The following is a 21,890-nucleotide window of genomic DNA, read 5'->3' on the forward strand; positions in this document are numbered from 1 at the left end:
TCAACGTTAACACCTTATCTCCCAGACTGGATACACATTTGTCTTGCTTGTGCAGGGGGTCAGTATAGAAGACCTCCAATGTCCCTTCCAGCCTTATGGTTCTATGTTCTATCTATAATCCAAGGCTGCACTTAATTTATATTTTCTTCTGGGTTCTTGCCCCATTCATCTCAAAGTGGAGACAATGGGATAAATGGAGGGTTTTAATGCCAGAAACTGATCCTCATATGCCAGGCCACATCTATGCTCAGGTCTTGCTCCTTCAAATTTCCAGGTTCTATCATATCTCAAGACCTAAAATGGTCACCTATCATCAATAATGTCATCACAAAAGCACAAGAAAGGATGTTCTTTCTGCACCAACTCAGGAAGCTCAACCTGCTCAAGGAGTTGCTGATACTGTTGGACATAAATTGATTCAACTCCTACCCTCAACATGACATTATAGAGCTCTGCGGACTAAGACAACTCGACACAAGAACAGTTTTTTTCCAAACGCCATCACTTTGTTAAGAAATAATTCCCTCAATACTGTCAAACTATTTACTAAGTCTACACTATTACTATTATTCCTCTCACTCATCTCCTCCCACTTATGCCTGTAACTTGTTGCTTGTATCCTTAAGATTTTTATTAATATTGTTTCCTGATTGCTTATTTGTACCCTATGACAATCATTAAGTGTTGTACCTCATGATTCTTGACAAATGTATCTTTTCTTTTATGTACACCGAGAGCATAGGCGCCAAAGACAAATTCCTTGTGTCCAATCAGGCTTGTCCAATAAAGAATTATATTCTATTCTATTCCCGCTGTCCAGTCAGTGGATGGACCATCCCCTTAAAGTTTATTTGTTTGTTTTGTCATGTACGTATCGGTGGTATACAAAGATATAATATTTATATACATGATACTAGTAAAAGAGAATCATTAGTACACGGGACGGGCGGCACTTTGGTGCACTTAGGCATGCCCCTTCCGACGTGCTCCCCGAAAAACTCGGGATAGCTGAGCCCGTCCAGGGTAGGGGGGGGGGGACGAAGCGGGGCAAGAGGCTCGAGGGCGAGCGCGCCCTCCTTCTGAGGCGAAGTGTGTGTGAGGGGGACGGAGGTCGAGGCGAAAAGGCGAGGGGGGCACTGCTCCCCACTTTCTCCCCGCCTTCTCTCGGCCTTTCGAGGAGACCCTTCCTCGGAGGGTCTCGAGGACCCCCAAAGAAGGGAGCCTGGCGAAGGGGCTCGGGGCCCCCTTTGAGGGAAGGAAAGCTTCACCTCTCCTCAGAATCTCCTCAGAGCCGGGGGGGGGAGGGAGAAGTAAGGGTGCTGCGCGCGCACCCCGCTCTTCTTTCTTCTCCCCCCTCCCTCATCTCCCCCTCAGTCGGTGGGGAAAGCGAATGGAAGAGCCGCTGCTTGTTCCTCGGGCGCGTGGCTCCTTTGTGTGGCGCTGTGTGGCGCACCTGGAAGGCGACCCCAGCTCCTTGCCTGCCATTTAGAAAAGGGGTGGTGGTGGTGGGCGGAGCCGAGGGAAAAAAGGGAGGGGCGGAGACCGCGCGCTCTGCCCCCTTCAGCCGCGGCGACGGCGGCCGCCTCCTCCCCCCCACTTCTCCGTCTCGGTGGCTCCCCCTGGCCTCCCTCCCCCTAGAGCGTCCCTCACCTGTCCCTTCCGGCTCACCTGCCGTTCTCCCGCTGCCCCTCTCTATCATCCCGCCTCCTCCTCCTCCCTCCCTGCAAAGCCCGGCAACTTGCTCCGCTTTGCCTGCGCTCTCTTTCTCTCGCTCTTTCTCTGGGTTGTGTGTGTGCTGCGCCCGCGCGCCCGCGTTTTTGGTGGGTGTGCTGAGGAAGGAGGGAGGCGCGCCCCCCGCCCCTCCCGCCTCTTTGGAAGGTGGATCTGGTCCAAGCTTCTGCAGAACTTCGCCCCTTTCGACCGAGCGGATCGCCGACCCCCGCCACACACACACACACACTCACACAGTCCCCTCCTCCAGCCTGACCCCCCCCCTCTGGCTGCCCCTCCTCTCCTCCCCACCCCCGCCTTGCTGCACCCCAAGATCTCAACCCTGCGAAATGGATGTAAGGTTTTATCCCGCTGCCTCGGGGAGCTCCCTGCCCGGAGACCCCTCCAGCCTGGACTTTACCCAGTGTTTGGGTTACTACAGCTACAACAAGGTACATTTGGTTTTTTTCCCATTATTCTTTCTCTCTCCCCCCCCCCACTTTCTCTCTCTCTCTTTCCCTCCCTCCCTCTCTCCCTCTTCTCTCTTTCTCTCTCCTCTGTCTTTCCCTCTCCCCCTTTTCCCTCCCTCCATCTTCTCTCTTCTGTCTTTCCCTCCCCCCCTTCCCTCCCTCCCCTTTTCACTCTCTCCTTCTTTCTTTCTCTCTTTTCCTCTTCTCTCTTCTGTCTTTCTCTCTCCCCCTTTTCCCTCTCTCCCTCTTCTTTCTCTTCTGTCTTTCCCGCACTCCCCTTTTCACTCCCTCCCTCTTTCCCTCTTCTTTCTTTCCCTCTTCTCTCTCTTCTGTCACTCCCTCTCCCCCTCTCTTCCCTTTCACTCCCTCCTTCTTTCCCTCTTTCTTTCCCTCTTCTATCTCTTCCTCTCTCCCTCCCCCTCTTCTTTCTCTCTTTTCCTCTTCTCTCTTCTGTCACTCCCTCTCCCCCTCTCTCTCCCTTTTGCACTCCCTTTTCTCTCTTTCCCTCTTCTCTCTTCTATCTCTTCCTCTCTCCTCCCCACCTCTCTTCTCTCTTTTCCTCTTCTCTCTCTCCAGTCTTTCCCTTTCCCCCTCCCTCTCTTTTCTCCCTACCTTCCTGTCTCCCCCTCTCCCTCCCTCCCTCCTCTCTCGTTCTCTCTTTCTTTCTATCTCTCCCCCTCCCCTTTCCCCCATCTTAATCTTTTGTTCCAGGGACAGGAGTGTGTAATTGTGTTACAGGTTTTTTGGATTTGCATTGGAGAGTGTTGTGGTTTTGGTCATAGTTTGGTTGGGCTTCCACAGGGGTGGCGATGGTTGGGTCGTACATAGTTTGGACGGGAGGCAGGAGAAAGGAAGGAAAGAGACGGTCTCGATCTTACCAACTTGTACCCATGCGCTGGTTTTAAAACTACAGTAGTTTTCTTTTTTCCTTCGTAAAATCCGGAACTTTCCCAAGTTTCTTCCCCCCCCCTCGCCAGAACTTTCCCCCCTCCCGTCCTTTCTCGGTCATTTGCAAATCATCCTTAGCTGTTGTTGTTTGTTGTTTTCTCATGTCCTATTCCCACTTTGCAAATACAATCCCGTGTAACTTCCTCCCAGAGGGTGGAAAATAAGGCAGAATTCGTTTGGCGCTTACAAAGTGAACTCCTTATAGGATTATGGTGGTTTTCATGGGTCCCAGGCGTTTCCAAGTTTGTTTGTTTTTTAAAGTGCATTATTAAAGATGTATTTTTCTGTCTTGGGGGTAGATGGGCAGGAACAATAAACAGTTTTGCTGGTTCTGCTTTGAATGCAAGAGTTTGGAGGCAGCTGCTGGGTATTTTTCCTTTTTTTCGCCTTGTACAAGATCAGGTGTGTGTATGTGTGTTTAAGGCTGGGTATTTAGATTGCATTATAGTTGCATGGATTGCTACCAGTGGTTGTGTGTATGCCATTTCCCTGTCCCTGTTCCCACAATAGTCCCACTCCTTTACCAACATTCCTCTACATTTCTTCCTGGGTCAGGATGTGAAAAGACAGAATTTTGATTCTACCAACCCAGCATGTTTATGGGGCAACTCGGATGGAAGTCTTCTGAGTTTTGCATCTAAAATAAAGCCAGAGGAACTCTGGACCACCCCAACCTGAGAAGGAGGTGGCTACCAGATCCTTCAGCTCCTGCCTTCATCAAAAAAAAGAAAGGGAGAACCCTTTTAATGTGCCTTGCCCTGCAAAAGTTGTAGCCGCTGCTTAGTTCTGTGTCTTATTGATATCTCCTTTTCTTGTCAAGAGATTACCGATGACAGAATACATGTAATAGCCAGAAGGGACGGATATCCCCTGCGGCTAAATGCATTACACAAAATATGTTTCAACCGTAGTAGTATCTGGTTTTGTTTTCACCAGCTGCCAGACGAGAAAAAAGGCAAAATTTCAAACTTAAAGAGGTACATTGTGACTCATGTTACTCCCGTTAAATAAAGGACTTGGGTATTTGCACTATGCTTGTGTCAATAACACGCCGAAGTTATTCGCGCTGGGCCTTCGTCCCTGTGTTATAAAGATCCCTTTCACAGTGAACTCGTCCCCTTTGGCACTGTTTGTGCAACCTTTGGTGTGTGTGTGTGTGTGATCTCCTGTGCGATGCTGCCTTAAGATATTGAGTCATTGCAGTGCCTTGCAAAGCCTTCACCGGTATCTGGGTTTATTGTTAGTGTCACTTGATAAAAGTTTGGGGGAATGGAAAGCCATCAGGGAAAGAAAATATATTTTTTGGGGGAAAAAAAATAATGTTGGAGACTGTTTGCAGAAGTTTTTCATTGGAACCATTCATTGGAACCAAGTGAAATTTCTTTTTCATTAAGACAACTCTTATTTCAAATACGCCCGGTGGGAAGAAATATCTTCAGTAGCATTCTGTGGAGCCAGTGGCTTGAGAATTACTGTATATAAATTAGAGCTGACAGCTTAGTTCATATAGTTAATAAACGCAGTGTAACCAAATGCAGGGTGTGTTTCTGTGTGCATGTGCCTTTTCACCAGGCAATACAGGAACAGCCTTTGAACAAAGCCTTATGTGTACAGTATATTCTCCTTGGTAAATGCAACATTGGCTGCTGTGTTGATGATATTGAAAGGAAGCAGAGACATTGTTACGAATTAGAGGTTGCAAAATCACTTGAGTTCTTTTAAAGGGTTTTAATAAGCTCTAGACAACCGTACACTGCCGTTTGGTGGACAGCAAATGTATAATGCTGCACATTTAGTTGAGCATGAATTCTCTCTGCTGCTCGCATTAATTCAAGGGCCGTTTCTAAGACACATTACTTTTTTTAAATTTATGGTTTGAATTTTATCATCTTACAGGCGATGAATGATTGTTGTTGCTGCTGCTATATTTGCAACTTTAATGTGTGTACAGTTTTTAAATCAGATGCTTGCAGAAGAACCAGTTATAATCACATTTGAAATAAAATACTGTACAACCTTATTTTTAAGGAAGGGAGGAAGGTAGAGAGAGGGCTGTTGATGGATGTTGTTTCCTAGAATACCCATCTCCTATTTGGCTTGAAACTGTTAACTCATATATTTCTTTCCTTTTTTTTTTTTTGCCTGTGCTTAAGAATATAACTTGGGCTGGGTTTCTATAAAAAGATGAAGAGGACTGTGGAAATGGACAGGACATAAGAACTTGTTTCCAGATATTGGATTATCCTTAGAGCTAGAATATCTCCAGCCACCTCTGTGACTCCTCTGTAGAGTAAAATGCCTGAAGACTGCGATTAAAGATTTTAAACTTCATTTATGCAGTTTTAAACCACTGTTAGCAAAAGATTGTTTTGGATATACCTTGCTTTTTTCAATTATAGTTTCATTCAAACTGCTTCTGGTGGTTGGCCAAACAAATTCTTTCTTTCTTTCTTTCTTTCTTTCTTTCTTTCTTTCTTTCTTTCTATCTATCTATCATCTCTCTCTCTCCCTCCCTCCATCTCTCCACCCACTTACTTAACTACCTATCATCATCTGTCTATCTCTCTAATCTTTACTTACATACAGGCTGTAAACTCAAATTCAGCAATACTTAGCAATAATCGGTAGGCAGTGTGAATTTGTGACTGTTTTTTCTTGAATCAGTGCCTAATGCCTATATGAATATATGTGTATAAATTGGCCAGCGTGGATTGGTATACCTGATGTTCTCTTATAATACAGCGATCTGTAATGCATAATACATAATTGGTGTAACATGACTAATTATTGCTCATGGAACATAGCATTTAGTCAATTCAGAATATCATGAATTCAGTGAGCTTGTATGGAGTAAATGGTGAGAGGTTCTATAATTGCCTCTTTTATCCTAAGCAATAGAGTTGCACAAGGAATGGCTTGAGCAAGGTATCATGGCATGATTGAGGGATAATGCTAAATCTGCTGCACAAATCCCAGTGACCGATTAGGTCCCACAGAGTTGGCCTTCTCTGGGTCCCGTCGACTAAACAATGTCGTCTGGCGGGCCCCAGGGGAAGAGCCTTCTCTGTGGCAGCCCTGACCCTCTGGAACCAGCTCCCCCCGGAGATTAGAACTGCCCCCACCCTCCTTGCCTTTCGTAAACTCCTTAAAACCCACCTTGGTCGCCAGGCATGGGGGAATTGAGATATCTCCCCCGGGCCTATACAATTTATGTATGGTATGCTTGTATGTATGTCTGTTTAATAATGGGGTTTTTTAAATGTTTTTTTAAATTATTAGATTTGTTATAAAATATTTTATTGTGTTGTGAGCTGCCCCGAGTCTACAGAGAGGGGCGGTATACAAATCTAATAAATAGATAGATAGATAGATAGATAGATAGATAGATAGATAGATAGATGGATGATACATAAATAAATGAATGAATGAATGAATGAACGAATGAATAAATAAATAAATAAATGATCCAAAGGTTGCAAAACATTGTGGCTGGATTTCATATTAAGGTAACCCAAGTCACAAAGGTGATACAGAAGCCAACACCATGCTGACTTAGTGCAATGTGTAAAACAGGATAATACGACATCCACCTTTTTTATGCAAAATAATAATAACTTCCATTGCAAAAACAGCCTGGAGTCAGAATAATGTTCAAAAGTACATACAACTTTAGTTCATCCGACCTATGCCCAAGAATCCGATCCACTAATGGTCAAGATGAATTGGTGCTAGTCTCCTACAATGTGTGTATGTGTGTGTAGAAACTCTAAAGGGATGATGCATTTGACCCCACTCTGGTTCAGGCTGGTCATCTTCTACACCAGTGTTTCCCAACCTTGGCAACTTGAAGATATTTGGACTTCAACTCCCAGAATTCTCCAGCCCTCGAATGCTGGCTGGGGAATTCTGGGAGTTGAAGTCCAGATATCTTCAAATTGCCAAGGTAGGGAAACACTGTTCTACACAAACAAGACAATAATCAGAATAGAGCTGGAAGGGCGCATGGAAGTCTTCTAGTCCAACCTTCTGCTCAAGCAGGAGACCTATACATTTCAACAGGTGGCTGTCTAGTCTCTTCTTTAAAACAAATTAATCAGTGGAACAGGTTGCCTCCAGAAGTTGTGAATGCTCCAGACAATGGAAGTTTTAAAGAAGATGTTGGATAACCATCTGTCTGAAGAAGTGTAGGGTTTCCTCCCTAAGGTCCCTTCCAACTCTGTTTTTATTATTATTATTATTATTATTATTATTATTATTATTATTATTAAGTTGGAGGAAAAACATTATTGATAAGTGTGTGTGTGTGTGTTAACTATGTGATTGTTCCTTTTGGAGTGCTTCATTTTTATGACTCTGCCTGGGTGCAGCTGTGTCGCCACACAAAAGGTTGCCTGCGACATGAGCTAAATTGTATGCTAGGGCATGTTTCATCTGTCAATAGACCTGTTTCAGAGAAGGGGGGAAAAAGTAATATAGGTGATGATGGTTCACAAAAGGAAGCATAGCAAATGAGTTTTGCAGCTGCATCACTTAAAACATTCATTGCACAAACACTGGAGTTGAGTAAATAGATGGTTGAGATAAAAGGAGCAGATGGCCAACGGGTTCTTGCAGATCTTGAAGAGTAAAGGTTGGCAGTGTAGTTGTTCCTTACTCACAACTTTAAGACCACTAGGAAAAGAAACTTAGATTCCTCCCTTTTTCTTGGCTGCCTTCTGATCTTCTTTAAGAAATAGATAGATTTTTTTTGATAGATAGATTTTTTATTGGCCAAGTGTGATTGGACACACAAGGAATTTGTCTTGGTGCAGATGCTCTCAGTGTACATAAAATAAAATATACATTTGTCAAGAATCATGTGGTACAACACTTAATGATTGTCATAGGGGCCAAATAAGCAATGAAGAAGCATATTAATAAAAATCTTAGGATATAAGCAACAAGTTACAGTCATACAGTCAACATGGGAGGAAATGGGTGATAGGAATGATGAGAAAAACTAGTAGAATAGAAGTGCAGATTTAGTAGAAAGTCTGACAGTGTTGAGGGAATTATTTGTTTAGTAGAGTGATGGCGTTCGGAAAAAAACTGTTCTTGTGTCTAGTTGTCTTGCTGTGCAGTGCTCTGTAGCGACGTTTTGAGGGTAGGAGTTGAAACAATTTGTGTCCAGGATGTGAGGGGTCAGTAAATATTTTCCCCGCCCTCTTTTTGACTCGTGCAGTATACAGGTCCTCAATGGAAGGCAGGTTGGCAGCAATTGTTTTTTCTGCAGTTCTGATTCTCCTCTGAAGTCTGTGTCGGTCCTGTTGGGTTGCAGCACCAAAACAGACGGTTATAGAGGTGCAGATGACAGACTCAATGATTCCTCTGTAGAACTGTATCAGCAGCTCCTTGGGTAGTTTGAGCTTCCTGAGCTGGCGCAGAAAGAACATTCTTTGTTGTGCTTTTTTGATGATGTTTTTGATGTTAGGTGACCATTTTAGGTCTTGAGATATGATAGATCCAGCAACATTTGCATTGGATAAGGTCTTGTTACAGCCATCTTATCTAGTTTGGCTCTTTCTGAATCCATAACTTGAACTAGTCAGAAAAGCAAGATATATTTTCTATAGAAATGAATTTGTAGGGACTGTGGGGGATGACAACATTTTCCAATCCTTTCTCTCTGCATCTTAAGGTTCAATAGATTCATATTTTGTGGAATGGAAATTTCACAGCCATGGGGTTGTATAAAATGCTCTGCATTCAACTTTCCCTACAAGTAAACGTGGCTGGTTTTAGATTGAAATGTTTGGTAGTATGGAAGGCTGCCTAAATGGGAAAAAGTGGGTGTAAGGAGGTCAAAGGGCAGAGGTTACAGGATCACGATGTGCTTATAACAGCTATTATTTTATCGTGGTTAGCTTTCAATCAAACTGTGTTTAGTTGTTCCTAATTGGTCCCGGAAGGAGATTATTTAATTACATTTACACTATCCATTCCAGAAGATAATCTCCTGGAACTACAGATAGTTCTTGACTTCCGACCAAAATGTAAGTTGTTAAACAAGACAGTCATTTAATGAGTTTTGCCCCATTTTGTAATCATTCTTGCCAGAGTTGTTACGTGAATCCCTGCAGCTGTCAAGTTACTGATATAGTTATTAAATGAATTTGGCTTCCCCTGTCGACTTTGCTTGTCAAAAAGTCTGAATTTTGATCATGTGTCTACGGGGATGTTGCAGTGGCCATAAGTCACTTTTTCCAGTGCCATCGCAACGTTGAATAATCGATTTTTATCCACCCTGCTATATTTGGAAAAGTTATGGGGAATCACACTGAAGAATTTTTGAGTGGTGGATACATTGTGGGGTCCTCAAGATATGCACTAATGCCACAAATGATGGGTTATATTCCGCATTTCCTTGACAAATGTATTTGGGACGCCCAAACCAAATGGAATTTTACGATTGAGTGTAAAATTTGAATCTAGGAATTACAGTTTAAGGTCATACAGGTCCACAATGAACAGTCACATTCGGACTGGAGAATGCAACTTATGCTTAGCATTTTGAAAGAGGTTATCCTCAGTCTAAATGATGTAGACTTTTTTCCACCATGGAATGAGGAAGTTCACGTCCCACCACTTTTTCCCTGTGTTTAAAAAGGATGTAATGGAATTTGAGTGGTGCTCAGCAGCCCTTCCTGATCTTTGAGCTTATCCCAGTAAGATCAGCTATTAACTAAAAAGGACACTAAGTTTTAGTGTGATGAGAGGTAACAATTATATTAGATTAATTTAAAAATCCCCTGGAGAAATTGCTAGAAATACAGTATAAACAAGACACATGGGATTATAGCAAAGTGCTGTATACTTGGCAACTAGAGAATTGGTAAGTACGGATGTCTAATATATTTGCGTTGTAAAAGCATATTGGCTGCAGAGAATTGGCTGTGTTAAATCATCAGAACACCAGTGTAAAACCCAACATTTTTGGAATTTTCATGCTGGGGTCCTCTGTACAGGTAGTTTTCAATTTGCGACCACGATGGAGCTCAAAATATCTGTTTTTTAATGAAATGTTTTGCTCCATTTTACAATCTGTCTTGCCACGGCAATTGTGAATCAGTGCCGTTGATCAGTTGGTAACCCCGTTGTTAAGCGAATCTGGGCTTCCCCATGGGCGGTGTTTGTCTGAAGGGGAATCACACAGCCTTGGTAAACAGCAATGGTCATAAGTATGAAACCTGTAGCCAAATGTTTGAATTCCGATCACGTCATCATGGTGATGCCACAGTGTGAAAAATGGTCCTAAGTTCAATTCAATTCAATTTATTAGATTTGTATGCCGCCCCTGTCCGAAGACTCGGGGCAGCTCACAACAGTAATAAAAACAGTATAACAATGGAACAAATCTAATAATAAAATATATAAAAACCTCAACAATTAAAAACCATATAGCACATACACATCAAACATGAAATATAATAAGCCTGGGGGAGATGTCTTAGTTCCCCCATGCCTGGCGATATAGGTGGGTCTTAAGTAACTTGTGAAAGACAAGGAGAGTGGGGGCCGTTCTAATCTCCAGGGAAAGTTGATTCCAGAGGGCCGGGGCCGCCACAGAGAAGGCTCTTCCCCTGGGGCCCGCCAAATGACATTGTTTGGTTGACGGGACCCGGAGAAGGCCAACTCTGTGGGACTTTATCGGCTGCTGGGATTCGTGCGGTAGAAGGCGGTTCCGGAGGTACGTTCCTTTCTTCAGGACTGTTGTAACTTTGAATGGTCACTAAATGAACTGTTGATGTATGCTCCTGTAGTATAGGTAGCTTTTGACTTACAGCCATTCATGTAGCAACTGTCCAGACTTACAACTGGAGGCTAAAACATATGAAGAATAATTGCAGGAACTGGGCATGTCTGGTTTAATGAAACGAAGGACCTGGGGAGACATGATAGCAGTGTTCCAATATCTCAGGGGCTGCCACAAAGAAGGAACAGTCAGACTATTCTCCAAAGCACCTGAGGGCAGGATAAGAAGCAATGGGTGGAAACTAAACAAGGAGAGGAGCAACTTAGAACTAAGGAGAAATTTCCCGACAGTTACCGGAAAACAATTAATCCGTGGAACAGCTTGCCTCCAGAAGTTGTGAATCCTCCAACACTGGAAGTTTTTCAGAAGATGTTGGATAACCATTTGTTTGAAACAGTGTAGGGTTTCCTGCCTAGGCTGGGGGTTGGACTAGAAGACCTCCAAGGTCCCTCCCAACTCTGTTGCTGTTGTTATTGTTATTAAAAATGAAATAATAACTTATCCCAGGAACCGGAAGTAATTCTACTCACCAATCCAAGCTGTGTGATTCTGAGTTTGTAGGCCTGTGTTTTCAATGAATCCCCCTGACTAATAGTACAAACAGATCCTAATAGTTCCCTGCCATTTAAGCTGAGTTCTGATTTAGAGGAGGAGCCATTGGTTTGAGCAGGGGCTCATTTTGGCTTTGCCAACTTCTAACAAAACTTGGTGGAGGAAAAACCCACATTGGAAGAAAAAAAATACCGTAGTTAAATAAAATGAAGCTCTACTTTGAAAGAGGCCAGCTGTTCAACATTCTGCTGCTATCTTTTGAGTCCTTTTATGGCTTTGGCTGATGGAGAACTAATTTGGGGCAGTGGCTTTAGTCTAGTAGTTTTTAAAACAAACAACTCTTTCCCTTCTTTTCTAGCGATTGGATGGGTTGCACGTCTTTTGAAAAATATTCAGTGGGCAGAAAAGTCCTAAGAAATATGTTAGTTAGTCCGCCTCACTTCACAAGCCCTGTTGGGTGAGTGTTTCCCCCCTGCAACATGCAGTAAAATCCCCTACCTCTGTGATGGTGAACCTATGGCACATGTGCCACAGGTAACACGCAGAGCCATATCAAGTGACCCGTGCGGTGTTGCTCTAAATCAGCTGATTTTCGGACCTGGGGAAGTCCGTTTTGCCTTCTGGAGGCTTCAGGAAGTTTCCCTGAACCTTCTGAAGTGCAAAAAACTGCCTAACGGGCAAGCCAGAAGTTTGGAAAAACGGAATTCTGGTTTTCCCAATTTGGCCTTTTTTTCACCGTCCCATGCATGCGTGGGAACAGGGGAGGAATTGTGCTCACACACAGGGTGTGTATGCAGCGGTGGGCTACTAGCCGGAACGCTAAATTGCGCTCGCCGCGGTGGCTCATGAGTGCTTACAGGGCCAGGGTGATTTTGCTTCTGCACCTGTGGAGGTAGCAAAATCGCGCACGGAGCCTCAGGTGCTCCCGTGTTTCTGCGAGGTTTTTTTGCTTCCACGCATGCCGAAACACGGGTGCACCTGCGGCTCTGTGCGCAATTTTGCTACCTCCACAGGTGCAGGAGCAAAATCATCCTGGCCCCGAAAGCACTTATGAGCCGCTGCGGCGAGCGCAATTTAGCGTTGCAGCTAATAGCCCACCGCTGTGTAGGGAGGGGGAAGGGAAGGGCTGTGGGCATGTGCCTGCATGCTACACACCCTTTGGCACATGAAACAAAATAGGTTCGCCATCACTGCCTACCTCATCAGGTGGACCGTGTTGGAGTAAAGAACTTAGAAACAACATGTATGTAGTCCTCAACTATCACAGTTGGGACCAGAATATTCATTGCTAATATCCATTATGGCAGTGTTTGAGGGGCTGCCACAAAGAAGAATGAGTCAACTTACTTTCCAAAGCACCAGAAGGCAGGACGAGAAGCAGTGGATGATAATGTCTATGGAGATTCTCAGTCCTCCAGGTCATGGTTGTCCAAAAAGTGCTTTTTCAAGAGGCAATTGGGCTTTCTTTGTTTTTCCTTGAAGATGTTTCGCTGAACTGAAGAGCTGAAGAAGCTTCTTGAATGAGAAGTGAAACATTTTCATGGAAAAACAGAGAAAACCCAGTTGGAAAAAGCTCCTTTGGGGACAATGGATGGAAACGAATTGAGGAGAGAAGCAATCTGGAATTAGGGAGAAACTTCTTAACAGTGAGAGCCAGTGGAAGGGGCTTGCCTTTAGAAATTATAGGTGCTTCATTACTGGGGGGTTTTCAAAAAGAGAATGGACAGCTACTTGTCTGAAGTGGTCAACCCTGAAACTGTCCTGGCTGAAGCCAAATTGGAGCTTTAGTGCCACCACACTAGAGCTGAAGAATAGGGAGGAGGGAATTAGAGATAGTTGGGGCTGTGTAGTCAAAACAAAATACTTTCTCTTGAGAAACAAGGACGTTCTCACTCCTGGCTGGAGGAGGAAAGAGTGATATCACTAGAACAGTGCACACTGCCTAGATTGGGCCATGTGACTGATTGTTTGGGATTGGGAGGGGAAGAGACTTTCACTTTTTAATCTTATTTTTATTATGTACATTAAAAACAAAAAGAAAAGGAAAATACGATGTATACACACACAAAAAAGAAAACACCTATACAAAAGCATTAAACAACGTACTAACATTCGTACAATATACTCCTTAGGCCTCTCTTATGGCAATTCATATCAACGATTATACTAATACGGTTTACATACCTTACATATTATATATATAGTATATTCCAATAAAGCTGTTCTTTGAGGAATCCTTGTGATGGATGTATTATTTGGAGCCCTGACAGTAGGGTCACTTGCTTGAGCAAGGCTTTGGGCCGGAAGACCTCCAAGGTCCCTTCCAACTGTATTCCGATTGAGAGCAACCTTTTCCCCACAGCTGTTAGAGCAAAGTTGTTGCGTGAGTCACCCGGTCATTAAGTGAATTTGGCTCCCCTCAATGACTTTACCTACGGAAAGCTGGCTGGGAAGGATGCAAATGGCAATCATATGACCCCTGGATTCACTGGGACTCTAGTAAACGCCTGTTGGTTGCCACGACTGAATTTTGATCATGTGACCCTGGAGAGGTTACATAGGTCATAAGTGCGAGAACATCCCTTTCTCCGTACTGAAGGAGCGGGTCCAGCAGTCACATGGGTTGCTCATGTCCAATCCGGTGGAACTGAGCCTAGTATTAAAAAAGCTTGCCGGATCCGCCCCTTCCCCAGAATTCGCTCAGTTCGCATATCCTGCGGTTGTATTGTGATAGCTCGTTCAACATTCGTTCAACATTCTAACACCTTCCCTTCGATCTTTTCCTTCAAAAATAGTAAGACTGTTTATCCTTATTTGTTTTACTTGCACTAATAGCGCCAGCCGTTTGCGGCTCGGCTTTTTTCCCTTGGAGAAGTTGCGGTTTCGTTTTCCCCCGGCGGTTTTGCCGTGTACGATCCCCGCGGCCGCTTGTGGATTCTTTTAATCCTTTGGCCTGGAGGTTCTAGTGCAAGTACTAATTGATTGCCTTATTGATTCTTTATTGCATATATATTAAAGGGCTTAAAAAATACCTCCTGCGGAGTGAGACGGCTTTCTAGTCTCCTGGACTTAGTCGATCGCTTCCCCTTTAAGGCATATTCGGAGCGAGTTTTCGGCGCGAAGGCCTTCGCGCCCTTTTTAAATCTAGGCCTCTCGTGTTGGCCTCCTGCCAGCCGCGTAGGCCTCAGTCCACCGCGTGGATCCCGGAGCGGGCCTTGGGGGTCCCAGGCTAAATTCTCCACCGGCTAAGCCTCCAACCAGAGTGCCTTGGTTTACTTAATTGATAAGTTTAGGGAGGCTGGCCCCGCTGGATTTGGGGGCACGAACTCTGGGTTTGCCCAGATTGTCCTCACGTCTCAGCAGCTTCGAGGCCTCGAAGCAGGATCCATTCCTCTTGGGAAGTCCTTAAAATTCTTCTCCTTTTCTATTCAGTTATTGGCTCAGCCTTGTCTTCTGTTAATTTTCAGACTATGGCTTCCTTTCCCAAGAGAGGCACAACTAAAGGTCCCAGAGAGGCCAGGCCTACAGGCGATGAGATTACTAGTATCCCCCAGGCCTCTTCCTCCTCTTCTCCTGGGGCCCGCCCCTCGACTAAGGTCACCAGGGCCGAGAAGAGAAGGGACCTAGCCCTACAAAGAATCCATGACAAATCAGCAAAACGTTTAAAAGTGCAGGCCCAAGTACTCAGTAGTCAAGACCCCCCAGAGGCTTCTAGTCTACCTCCTTCTGGGGTCCCTGTGTTATCTCTGGATGAGCCTAACCTAGACAGACCCCAACCTAACCTATGGGGCATAGGGCCAGAGGAACCAGATATTATTGAAGATTCCTCCCAGCCAGGATCCTCCCAGGCCTTTAGGGATTCTTCTGCCATTCCTGCTGATATTTCTAATTTACCTCCTGAGTTCCAATCTATTTTTGCTGTGTTGTCTAAGGCCATTGATGCCAAACTCTCTTCCATCAATGAGCCTCCCTTACCTCCTCCTCCTTCTCGTCCCTCCCGCCCCTTGGGTTCTTCCCCAGTGGTTAGGGCTCCTATTCAGGATGATTCAGATTCCTCTCAGGACGAATATGAGGATATGGAGGATGATGAGGACCCTTTCCAAGGGCTATCAGATGATGAGGAATCCCAAATAAAGGTTCCTTCTCCAATTACCATTTTCCCTTCTCAATTATTCAAATCTCTCCTCCTCAAAGCTAGGATTTCTACGGGATTAGCGGCCCAGGAGAAACAAGCCTCCACTTCCACTGATCCCCCGGAGGAGAATTTACCTTATTTCACTGAGGAACAGGAGGATAACGAGGTAATTCCTATGCCTAAATTGTTTAAAGATGCCTTACTCAAACAGTGGGATTTCCCAGCCTCTAGTCTTAATCCTTCCACTAAAGACAGGAAGTTGTACAAACTTTCCTCTTCCTATGAAGAGCTTCTATCCTTTCCCAAACCGGATGAACCTGTCAAGATCCTTCATTCGGCAGCGGCTGTGCCGGGAGAGGCGGAGGAAGTCCTCCGCCCAGAGGACAAGCGCATTGAACAAATGCTCAAAAGAGGATTCACGGCAGATTCCTGGGCCATTAAAAGTTCTGCAGCAGCCTCCTTTTTCTCCAGAGCCATGCTGCTGTGGCTTCGCCAACTTCAACAGCATATTCCTCCCGATGACTTGAGAGGTCAACAAGACTTCAACAAGGTCTTTGCAGCTGCCCAGTACGTGGCTGATGCCACTTTGCAATCTACCAGATTTTCTGCTAAGTCTATTGCAGCTTCTACAACGGCAAGGAGACTCCTATGGATTCGCCCTTGGCAAGCGGGAGTACGCCAGAAGTGGCAGTTATCCCAGGGACCCTTAAAGCGCGACCTTCTTTTCGGTGATCTTCTGGATCCACTCCTCACGGAAACCACGGATAAGAAGAAAGTTTTGGGTCCAACCACAAAAAAGGCTACCAAAACGCAGTCCTTTCGTCGCCCGGGGCGCCAGCAAGATCAAGCGGCTTCCTATCAGAGATCTCCAGGTCAGTATTCCCCCCGCTTTCGTTCCCAAAGTAGGAACTCCAGGGGTAGAGGTTTTCGCTTCCAAAGGGGAGCTTCTTCTAACAGGGCCTCAAAAAAACCTAGATGGTAATTTTTCCTCTATTCCCATAGGGGGTCGCCTAGCTCATTTCGCCTCAAATTGGCGTCTCACCTCCAAGGACCCCTGGGTCATTGACACTGTTCAAACTGGCCTTCTTTTAGAATTTATTTCTCCTCCCCCCAAACGTTTTATTTCCTGCCCTTCTCCCAGGTCCTCCTCAGATTGTAACCGTATGGAGGAGGCCATTTCTCATCTATTGTCCATCAGAGCCATTCAACCGGTTCCTTCCGGTCAGAAGGGCCTAGGTTTTTACTCCATTTTATTTATGGTTCCAAAATCCTCCGGAGGTTGGAGAGCTATTTTGGATTTAAAGAAACTAAACCTATTCATCAAATATAGGAAGTTTAAAATGCACTCCTTATCTTCTATTTTGGCCGCCATTCACTCCGGAGATTTCATGGCCTCCTTAGACCTCACTGAGGCCTACCTTCACATTCCTATAGCCAAATGCCACAGGAAGTTTTTACGTTTTGCCTTTCAAGGCAGGCATTTCCAGTATAGGGCGATGCCATTTGGCCTTTCCTCAGCCCCTCGGGTCTTTACAAAGCTCTTGGGGTCCCTGGCGGCCTATATCCGGGCGTCTCCCATTCACATTTTATGTTATCTTGATGATATTTTGATTCATGGGAACTCCCTAGAGAAAGTGAAAACAGACCTTTCTGTCACCATGTCAGTCCTTCAGGACCATGGTTTTTCCATCAACTTTGAAAAAAGTCACCTCCAACCTTCCACATCCATTTCTCACCTGGGTTCCATTATCAATTCAGAATCTTCCCAGGTTTTTCTCTCTCCCGAGAGAAAACTCAGTATAGGGGAGTTAATTTCTGACATTTTATCTAATTCTTCAGTATCCATAGTAACTCTGTCTTCCCTTTTGGGGAAGATGGTGTCATGCATAGGCATCATTCCCTGGGCTCGCCTTCATGCTAGGGAACTCCAGTGGCTCCTATTACCCTTTCAGAGATCGGGGCACAGCAACTCAAATCGGCGCATTGTCATCCCACCAAGTGTTCGCAGATCCTTCAAGTGGTGGAAGTCTCCGGCCATGGACAAAGGATCCCCGTTCAGATGCCCGGATCAATTTGTCATCACCACAGATGCCAGTCTATCGGGATGGGGCGCCCACGCCCAGGGGATGATAGCCCAGGGCACGTGGTCCCCGGAGGAAGCTTCCAGGCCAATCAATTGGCTAGAGTTAAGAGCCGTTTCCCTGGCTCTGAAGCATTTCTCTCCTCGCATTCCCAACCGGCACGTTCTCATTCTCACCGACAACATTGCCACAAAAAGCCATATCTGCAGACAGGGGGGCACGAGATCCAAAGCTCTCATGAGGGAGGCCCTCAAGCTAGGCCTTTGGGCGGAAAAACATCTTCGGTCGCTCCTAGCCGATCACATCTCGGGGAGCCTCAACGTCCAGGCGGACTGGCTATCTCGAGCAACGATAGACCCAGGAGAGTGGAACCTCCATCAGGACCTGTTCCATCAAATCAGCCTCAGATTCGGCCTACCAGTCCTGGATCTCTTCGCGACCAATGCGAACACCCAACTCCCTCGCTTCTTTTCCAGATTTCCATCCCCGGGAGCGGAAGCAATCAATGCCCTCCGGAGTCCATGGCCTCCAGGCCTACTCTACGCATTTCCTCCAATTCCAATTCTCCCGGACGTGATTCACAAGGTTCTCACCGAGAGGGCCCGAGTAATCTTAATCGCCCCTCATTGGCCCCGCCGGCCCTGGTTCGCGGATCTCCAACAGCTGTCCGTCCAGGACCCTTGGCGACTCCCCGTTTCGGGGGATATGCTGCGGCAGGGGGCCTCATTCCATCCAGACCCGGAGTGGTTCCACCTCACCGCCTGGCTGTTATCAGGAGAGACTTAGAACTGCGTGGTCATGACCCCGATTCAGTGGAGGTCATTTTAAAGGCCAGAAGGGGTTCGACCAATCGAATCTACGACCACACGTGGTCCAAGTTTCACCAGTGGTGTCTACAGGAAGGTCTCTCCCCTCTGTGCATTCCCATACACAGAATTATTTCCTTCCTTATGCAAGGCTTCCATAAAGGACTTTCCACCAGCACCCTCCGGCGTCATCTGGCAGCCATTTCATCTGTCCTAGGGGGTCCCCGCAGACAGCCTCTCCGATCCTTCCCTGAAGTTCAGGAATTCCTCAAGGGCATAGCCAACCTCAGACCTTCCAAGGTCCACAGGTATCCATCCTGGGATTTGCCACGGGTTCTCCATTCCCTCACGCAGGCACCATACGAACCCCTAAAATCGGCGTCCCTCAGGTACCTATCCTTTAAGGTAGCATTCCTGGTGGCTATTACCTCTGCCCGACGCATTTCGGAGCTGGCTGCCCTCTCAATCAGGCAGGACCTTTGTCAATTCCATCAGGACAAGGTAGTTTTGCGACTGGACCCCACCTTCTTACCCAAGGTCAGTTCCATGTTCCACAGATCTCAGGATATTGTCCTACCTTCCTTCTGCCTCCAACGAGACCATCCCTTGGCAATTAGATGGCACACCCTGGATCTCATCAGAGCGCTGAGAATCTATATCCAACGCACAGGACCCTTTCGGAGGTCAGAAGCACTTTTCATAGCCTATCATCCCAGAGTCATGGGGGCCAAAGTGTCTTCAACAGTAATAGGCCGTTGGATCAGAGGGACTATATCTAAGGCCTATGAGTCGGCCTCCCTCTCAGTTCCAAGGAACATCACAGCGCATTCCACCAGGAGCGCAGCCACCTCGGCCGCTTGGGCGACTCAAGCCCCGTTGGAGGAGGTCTGCAAAGCAGCCACTTGGGCCTCGCCAAATTCCTTCATCAGGCACTACAAGATTGATTCTTACGCTTCAGCGGACGCTGCCTTCGGCAGAAGGGTTCTCCAATCCGTTATCTCACACGATAGCAAGCTAATCCCACCCTAGGGACCATCTATTGGGTATGTCCCATGTGACTGCTGGACCCGCTCCTTCAGTACGGAGAATAGGCGTTGATTGCTTACCTGAACGCCTCTTCTCGTACGGTGAGCGGGTACAGCAGTCACTTCCCGCCCTTGTATGTGTCTTCTTCACCTTTCTATAATTCTTTTTTCTTCTAACAATAAGAGTTGAACACTACAGAGCTTCACAACTGAGCCTAGTCTATGGATTCGCGAATTCTGGGGAAGGGGCGGATCCGGCAAGCTTTTTTAATACTAGGCTCAGTTCCACCGGATTGGACATGAGCAACCCATGTGACTGCTGTACCCGCTCACCGTACGAGAAGAGGCGTTCAGGTAAGCAATCAACGCCTATTTTCAGTGTTCGGTGTGGCCGTTAAACGAACGGATGCAAGTAAAGGATGACAGTAGTACCTCTACTTATAAACTTAATTCATTCCATGACCAGTTTCTTAAGTAGAAAAGTTTGTAAGAAGAAGCATTCCTAGAGAGGCTCTACATAGGCTTCTCCCTGCCTTTTCTGGCTCTGTTTCCTCCCAGGCGATTCCTAGAGACGCCCCATGGAGGCTTCTCCCTGCCTTTTCTGACCCTTTTTCCTCCCAGGCGATTCCTAGAGAGGCCCCATGGAGGCTTCTCCCTGCCTTTTCTGACCCTTTTTCCTCCCAGGCGATTCCTAGAGAGGCCCCATGGAGGCTTCTCCCTGCCTTTTCTGACCCTTTTTCCTCCCAGGCGATTCCTAGAGAGGGTCCATGGAGGCTTCTCCATGCCTTGTCTGGCCCTGTTTCCTCCCAGGAGATTCCTAGAGAGGCTTCTCCCTGCCTTTTCTGGTTACAGTTTCGAAGGCTCGGGTTTGTAAGTGGAAAATGGTTCTTGAGAAGAGACAAAAAAATCTTGAACATCTAGTTCTTATCTAGAAAAGTTCATAAGTAAAGGCGTTCTTAGGTAGAGGTACCACTGTACCTGTATTTTCACAGCAAGCATCCTCTTTTGGCACCCTGGCAAGGGAACTCTCCCTTTACGGGAGCTGTTTGTAAAGATGTATGGAGCTTTTTAGCAGCATGAAAGCTTAGTTATTCATCTGTTCAAAAGAGAATAGCCCACAGGTTTCCTAGAAACAGAAACCATTAGATTCAAAATTTGAGTGAGCACCTACTCCTCCTGTAGAAATTACTCTTCTCCTTCGGGTGCTTTTTTGAAGCTTTTTTTCTGAGGTCTGAATATTTTAAAGGTATTTTTTTTCCTTGCCTCTGCTTTGTTTAAATGTCTAGGTGTTCATGTCCTGTGTGGGTTCTCTAATTTTCTTTGCAAAAAGAAGAGTTTGTAATAAAAACTAAATGTGGGTACTGGGTTGGATCCATCCATCCATCCATCCATCCATCCATCCATCCATCCATCCATCCATCCATCCATCCATCCATCCAGTGAAGGTCTACCAAAATTTTTACTACTACATTGTGGGTGTGACTTATGCAGGGCGCCCTGCATTTTCTTTCAACATCTTTCAGTGCAAATTGAGTCCTCTGGGGTGGAGCTCCATTTTTGCTACCCCACTGCGTTCCCCCCCATCCGGGCAGTAGCCCACCCCTGCATCCATCCACCTATATGTCAACCCTGGAGTGAACCTGGGTGGGGTCATCTCTGAGGCATCAGGAAGGAGGAGGGAAATAATTATCTGGAGCTTTGGAGTCAAAATAAAAAGTTTTCCTGTGGGAACCAAGGTCATTCCAATAGGTGGTTGGAAGAGGAGGAGCAAAGTAGCCAAGCAACTGGCCCGCATCTCGATTGGATCACGTGACTGGTGACTTGGGGAAAGGGGGAAAACTTTCTCTTTTAATTAGCTGAACTTTCAGAGTCAGTTTTCACTAGCATGTGCCAATACAATGTATCCAATACAATTGTTCTTTGAGGGACCTATCTGCCTTGGAGTTCTGCTTTCATTGGGGGCATTACTTGGAAAGATGATACTATCCATTCATCCACCCACCCACTCTCACTCTTGCTTTCTCTGTTTCTCTCTTTTCTTTCTCTCTCACTCTCTCTCTCTTGCTTTCTTTCTCTCTCTTTCTCTCTTGTTTTCTTTCTCTCTTTCTTTCAGCAAACAGTTGCGAGACCAGAACCTGAGCTTCCTTCTTCGCGGCACACCTGAGCATGTTTCGAGGCACACTAATGTGCCACGGCACACTGGTTGAAAAACACTGCTCTAGTAGGAACATCCATTTGTGGATATGGACCTCCATTTGGTAGGACAGTGTTCCCCAACCTTGGCAACTTGAAGATATTTGGACTTCAACTCCCAGAATTCCCCAGCCAGCGAATGCTGGCTGGGGAATTCTGGGAGTTGAAGTCCAGATAT

The 21,890-nt window shown here is 45.8% G+C and overlaps 1 protein-coding gene across 1 annotated transcript in view; it reads left to right on the forward strand.

The window, feature by feature from the left end:
• Window positions 1-1,655: 1,655 nt before the first annotated feature.
• TOX3 (TOX high mobility group box family member 3) overlaps window positions 1,656-21,890 on the forward strand; it is a 100,742-nt gene continuing 80,507 nt past the window's right edge. The window contains exon 1 of the mRNA XM_070760182.1: window positions 1,656-2,162. Within this exon, the coding sequence (XP_070616283.1) occupies window positions 2,061-2,162 (102 nt within the window). The 5' untranslated portion in view covers window positions 1,656-2,060. The remainder of the gene's footprint in view (window positions 2,163-21,890) is intronic.

Source organism: Erythrolamprus reginae, chromosome 9, assembly GCF_031021105.1.
Source record: "Erythrolamprus reginae isolate rEryReg1 chromosome 9, rEryReg1.hap1, whole genome shotgun sequence".
NCBI classification, from domain to species: Eukaryota; Metazoa; Chordata; class Lepidosauria; order Squamata; family Dipsadidae; genus Erythrolamprus; species Erythrolamprus reginae.